Source organism: Patella vulgata, chromosome 1, assembly GCF_932274485.2.
Source record: "Patella vulgata chromosome 1, xgPatVulg1.2, whole genome shotgun sequence".
Classification (NCBI taxonomy): domain Eukaryota; kingdom Metazoa; phylum Mollusca; class Gastropoda; family Patellidae; genus Patella; species Patella vulgata.
Window position 1 is genome coordinate 12,153,365 of NC_065879.2, and position 6,511 is coordinate 12,159,875.

A 6,511-nucleotide genomic window follows, 5' to 3' on the forward strand; every position below is an offset into this window, starting at 1 on the left:
CTCCTCGTGATCCTGTGCCTTATATGTATATAATATGCCTCTTACGCTACTGTTGAAGTATGAACAGAAATAGGTAAAATAAACAGTTTATTTATATAGTAGATATATCCAAGCATCACAGTGCATTATATAGGCGATATACCATACTGTGCATTACCGTATATAGAAATGGGTGCATTATATAGGCCATATACCATACTTTGCATTACAGTAGCCTACATGTATATAGAAATGGGTTGAGTTATAAAACGGGTCAAATTGAGCTCAATAGAAGAATATAAATAAACTTATAATAAACTATTATGTGTCTAGCTAGCACTTGATTGATCATTAATGTATTCTACTGGTTGTTATTATTAAAAGTCCTATCTTTTAACCTTGGGTTTTGTTTTTTTTTCGTTTGAAATGAAATGGGGTTTAATAACGTAATTTACTGCACCATACATATTGCAAAAATGAAATGAAATGGCTTTAACGTCCTACTGTTCTGCTCCGACTGGGCTAATGAAGACGCCATACAGTGTGCTATGAGGGTAATTTTGCCCAGACAGCGTCACTACAGCCTACTCTTACATCGAATTCCAACTGCCAAAGGATCTTTTACGTGCACGCCAATGTATACACAGGCCCTCCGTTTTTCATCCCATCTGAACATCTAGACAGCTGTCCTTGTCATGTCCTCAATCCAGCACCACTGACAAGGTGAAACCCATGCTGGAAAATCCTGATCAACTTTCTCGGCTAATGCAGGGATCAAACATGCAATCTCCAGACTAGCGAGCCAGCGTCAAACCCACTTAACCACCGTGGCTCCACATGTTGCAGCTTCAAGAATATTCAATAACACAAAAGAATAAAATACTTGTCTATTTATATTTGAATGAAAATTATATCAACATTTATCAATAAAATCACGATCCTCAGATACATTTATTTGTAATTTTTGTATGTTTTGGAAACACATTTGTAATTTTTGTATGTTTTGGAAACACATATTGGTTGGAAAGAATGAGTAGATATTTTTGGGGAGAATGTTCAACCATACAGTGCAGGCTTTTCAATTTACGTCCCTGTTGAATTCCAACTGGCAGGTTCTGATATAATGTCTGCAAGCCATTTAATTAGGTTTACCAATTTGATCATCAACTTAATTCAAATTTAATATTTAATAAGAGAGAGAGATAGAGAGAGAGAGAGAGAGAGAGAGATAGAGAGAGAGAGAGGGGGGGGGGGTTAAGGTCCACTGGACTATAATATAATAAGTAAACGAGAGCTCAAGGTGTTATAGCAGGCTTTGCTGTAAAAGAAGGTAACAATACATAACTACCCTGAACAAAAAAACACCACAGCATTGAAACCTGTTGGCAATAACTGACCTCTCACTCTGGGTCAAAAGGTTACAATTCTATACACTTAACATATTAAAATAAACTGCTGAAATGATTGATCTGCTATGAAATGAGTAATGAGACGTTCAGATGTCTCTACTATAAGATCAAATGTTCATTTTGTTAGATTTAACGGAAGTCATTTTGTGTATGAGTTTATTTTGACTTTGGACCATATAATAGGTTATATAATCTATGGTAGGAAATGAAATGGAGTTTAATGTCCTACTGTTCTTCTTTTTCAAGTAGGAATATCATTAATTTTTTAAAAAATCAACCACTGACATCCAGTCACTGAAACACACTAATTTATCGTCATCCACTGACATCCAGTCACTGAAACACACTATATTTTCGTCATCTACAGGCATATTGAACTTTACATCGAAGTCTGACGCTGAAGAAATAGTTGGCAACCAAAGTTTGTTTACAGTAAGTGACGTTATGGAGCTAGAGATGGAGTTTAACATCTACTAGGCCATTTTGGGACTAACTAACATATGGTTTATTTCTCTAATTCACTTACGTGTAGCAGGGGTCTTCAGTAGTGGGAGGAAACAAGAGCCACCGAAGAAAACCCATGAGGTTGGACAGATAACCCTACTGCATATCACATACAAGTGGGGAATCATAACCACGTCACTTGACTCATTGACAGACCTTTTTGTTTGATGCGCACATGTTAAATCTCTAGACAACCCAAACCCCCACTTTAATATAGACAGAGTTTTATCTTCAAAAACAAATCAAACTGACAATATTTTTTAGGGGACAAAAGTTAGGTTGAATCTGCATCCATTTAAGATACGCTCCACGCTTTACATCACACATGGTATGTTGAACATAATACATGTAGTATCAACATTTATTACTTATTAAACATACATTACGCAGGAGCTAAATCTGCCTATTGCTGGTCTTTCTTTAGGCTTGAAATGCAGGCCTGGAAATAACGGTTTTAGATGTACATGTATCTGACAAAATGTCAGGCCCTAATAAAATAGTCATGACATTTTCAACTTAGTACCAGACATGTGTTAATAATAGCAATAAAAAAGACAAATCAGTGCCGGACAAAATGACAGGCACCAGTGGTTTTGTGCCTGACAAAGCCTGAAGCTGTGTCTGACATTGTCTGTGACAGGTGCCTTATTTCCAGGCTTGCTGAAATGTTATCTAAATTATTAATCAGACCATAATCAACTCTCGATGCCATCTTATGTGTCCGATTTTCTTTGGATATGAATCCGATTTTGATTAAAAGCTAAAATGGATAATCAAGACTTTGATTATTATCGTAACAGCAGTAAAGATGGCAATCGGGGCTACAGAGATTTTAAAATAAGGTTTTCTTGGCTTAGAGTGAAGCAATTTGACTGAAATTTGCAGCATAATCCATTTACATCATCTAGTTTTTATCTATTATATTGAGAACTGTCAGTTCTTTATCTGATCTTCCCATAATGTATCTTTAATACTGGTTAGCAGGGCAAGCTGACCCTAGATTTCACACAAAAAAATGATATTTAAAATATTGTGGAGAGAGGGGAGACGGGGGTTGGGGGTGGGGGCTTGGTGGATCTGTGTGGAAAATCTTAAAGTTGATTTAAAGCACAGAATTGAGCCATGGTGAGTGAGAGTTGATCAAGTGATTCCACATCTGTAGTAACTTAATTTTCTAGAACAGATAAGGCAATTAAGCATTAAAAAAAAAAGCGAGCGGGGGTGGGGGTGGGCACAAAAATTCTAGATTTATCACCACTATAAGTATAAGTTATAATGAAAGTTGCAAACAAAAAGCTCAATCCTAACTTCATAAAAACAGTGGCGGACCCAGGATTTATTCCAGGGGGGTGGGGACTAAAAGAGGTCAGGGGTGAAGGGGGGGGGGGGGGCATAGGGTGTCCAAAGGGGTTAAAACTATTTTGTGCTATCTGAGGTATCTTCTGGGCAATAGTTCTCAAAGAAAAAAAACCCCAAAAACTTGTCCAATTTTGCGTCTTTTAAAACTCTCAGGGGGGGTGACTAGTCACCCTAGTCACCTCCCCTGGATCCGCCACTGAAAAACTGATTAATGTTAACGTTTAAAGTGTTATATTTGGGGGAGGGGGTCCAAAGATAGTGCCCTTACCTGGATCATATATAAAGCCCCTACAAAAGGCTCTACATGTTTCATAGGAAAAGAGTATTATGTTATTTATTTATACTATTATTATGCTGGGACTGGGGGTGGGGGTGGGCAACTATATTATATGATAGTGACTGGCCACTATATAGATAGATAAGATTTAGATAAGATGTTTATTGCATCAAAACGTCCATTTATAATTAACTTTATAATTAACGGCATGCACTGATTGTGATTTACAGTTTAAATACTCACTTCTTAAAGCCCATTGCTGTCCCAAGATGATTGAGGTTAGGAAATAGGTAGTGTCGTTTATACACTGTTTTGAGACAGTTACATTGGCATCAGCTCCTAATTTTACACCCGTCCTTAATAACTCCGAAGACTCCAGGAGCCGTTGGGCATAATCTTGTAATTTGTCTAATGATAACGGTTTAGCTGATTCCTGGATTGTCTTGATTTCTTCGGCGTAATCTTCTTTCTGTGATTCTAAAATCTGTGATCGGGATCCAAGAGTGGAAATCATATGGACATAAGACCATGGTTGTTGGGACAAAACACAGTTTAAATCACACAGAAGTAAACAAACAAACACGATGTTGCGGATCATGATTGTGGTGGTAGATGTGAATAAATGAATTGATATTCCAGCAGCAAGTGTTTTCTATGTTCTCGATATAATTATTATCTATTGAACAATGATTTTATCACGTCGCCATCACGGTCACTCTCTCTCTCTCCAAATGTTGTTACCCTATCGCGTTCACCTACCACAGTAACAAGATATTTCGGTCGATGACCTTACAGACGTAAAACTGTCTGGATAATCAAGTTTAGTTTTTGTTGCACGAGTTACCTCTTTGTGTTGACGATTGTATTCTGGATAACGGAGACCACTTAATAATAATTATGACCTCAGAGCTATATATATAGAAACATAACTCTATGATTATGACTAGGTTAAAACCGTTTATTGCACAAGAAAGTTACAAAATCCTTAATCTGGTTAAACTAAAAGGCTATACATGAAATGCAGATAACGAAAATAAACCGAAGTCAAAAATTAGAACTCTCATAACAGGCCTAAATACTGACTGGGATTTATAGTGTAGCTTATTTTAATATTTAATTATGAAAATAAAATATCTCGCAGAACAAAAACATACAATATAATAAAATCTCTTTTAAAGTATGCTATAAGTAATTAAGAAGAAATAGAAGTTGCTAGTTGTTTTTAAGTTAGGCCTATAATAAAAATATTTTCCAGAACAATTTTTTTTTTCACCAATCAAATTATACTGTGATGGTTGTACAGTGAATTCGAACTAATGTGGTTATAAATGCATAGAAGTCCTCTTGCTCATTCATGTTGGTTATGCCTACAAGTATTTCATTGAAATGTATTCTACCTCTACTCGTTTCATTTAACACCAGGAAACATTTTTTTTTTTTTTTTTTTTGTTGGTTTTTCCTCTTCTTATCCAAGCGAGCATGTGTTATATATCTGAGATTTCCTACAAATACAAATTTAATAATCTCTTTTAACCCACCAAAATCGATTGCCAAGGCAGTGGCTTTATATGTGTTTTTGGCTTGTGATAAGAGATCTAAATCAAATTTTGTGATAACACCTACATGTAACTGAAACCCCCTTAAAGTTATACCTTGTGTATAAATGTATGTGTTGCCTTGCCTATGTAGTAGCCTAGCTATGTATTATTAAATGTATATGACTATGTCTAAGTGTACATGTATATTGTTCTTAATGGACGTAATATATGCAAATAAAAAAGTTGAAGTTGTATCCATGCTGTCCATAATGGACGTTTTGGTGCAATAAACATCTTATCCTATCTTATTTACGGTTACAGTGTGTGTACTTTTTAAATTTTTGACCCTCACCTTTTGAAGAAAGCAGGGGACTATTAAAATGGGTTCTTTCATGTGTCTGCCCGTCTGTCTGTCCATCACACATTTTGGGACACAATTACTTTCCTTCTAATTGAGCTACAATGTTCAAACTTGGTGTAGGTATTTATTAGGTCAATGCCTTGATGGAGTTCGAAAATGAGCATTTTCTGCTTAGGGTAAGCATACATAAGCAATTTGATTGGTCGATGCTTTGGGACGCGATGACATTAATTTTAATTAAGTGAAAGTGAGGACACTTGGTGTATAGTTTTACGATCAATACTTTGACTAAGTTCGATAATGAACATTTTCTGCCCAGGGTAAGCAGAGCGATAAGCAATTTGATTGGTCGATACTTTGGAACACAATAACTCTCCTTCTAATTGAGGTAAAATGTTTAAACTTGGTGTAGGCGTTCACCAATGTTTCTAAATCCCTTATGCAAACACATTCGATGGTGGCTTCCTGTGATGCTGAACTTGACAAATAAATGCATAATAATTCCAAGGTTGTGGACGCTCTAGAGGTCACAATGTATGTTTATAAACGAAAGATCTCGACATGTTTGGCTTGTGGACCCTCTAGTTTCGGGTAAACGGGTAAAGTGAAAACAAAAATTAATATTTCATCTAGTTGGCAAAATTAAAGTGCCTGAAATCTAATAACACACTAATTTTACTTTTCTTTTAATTGAATACCACGAATTTGTACTGAATTGACTATAGATTGTCTGGCATCGATTATGTTTTGTGAATGCTGCTGCAATTGAAAAAAAGTCTGATGGGATGGTTGGAATTCGGGTCGGCATAAGGGTGGGATTTAGATCAAAAACCGATTGGAAACTTTGAAGTTGCTTAAACATAGGCTAAATCTGCCTATTGCAAGTCTTTACTTAGGCTTCAGATGTTATAGAAATTATTAATCAGACCTTTATTTACACGACAAGCTCAAAATCACAACTCTGTAGACACACGGATGGCTTGGATTCAGTTTGGATTTAAACAGTCGTCTATTTAAAATTAAATCAATAAATAGCGGGCCAAGCTAACGTTTATCGTTAGTCGCCGATGCCATTAACGGAAAC

At 36.0% G+C, this 6,511-nt stretch overlaps 1 protein-coding gene across 2 annotated transcripts in view; it reads right to left on the bottom strand.

The window, feature by feature from the left end:
- The window catches only part of LOC126808631 (nose resistant to fluoxetine protein 6), a 30,774-nt gene extending 26,458 nt beyond the window's left edge, over window positions 1-4,316 (bottom strand). Inside the window, exon 1 of one of the 2 annotated variants that reach the window (XM_050533520.2) lies at window positions 3,772-4,316. In XM_050533520.2, the coding sequence (XP_050389477.1) occupies window positions 3,772-4,126 (355 nt within the window). In that variant the 5' untranslated portion in view covers window positions 4,127-4,316. The remainder of the gene's footprint in view (window positions 1-3,771) is intronic. The other variant, XM_050533519.2, reaches the window with a different exon arrangement.
- Between the last annotated feature and the right edge of the window lie 2,195 nt (window positions 4,317-6,511).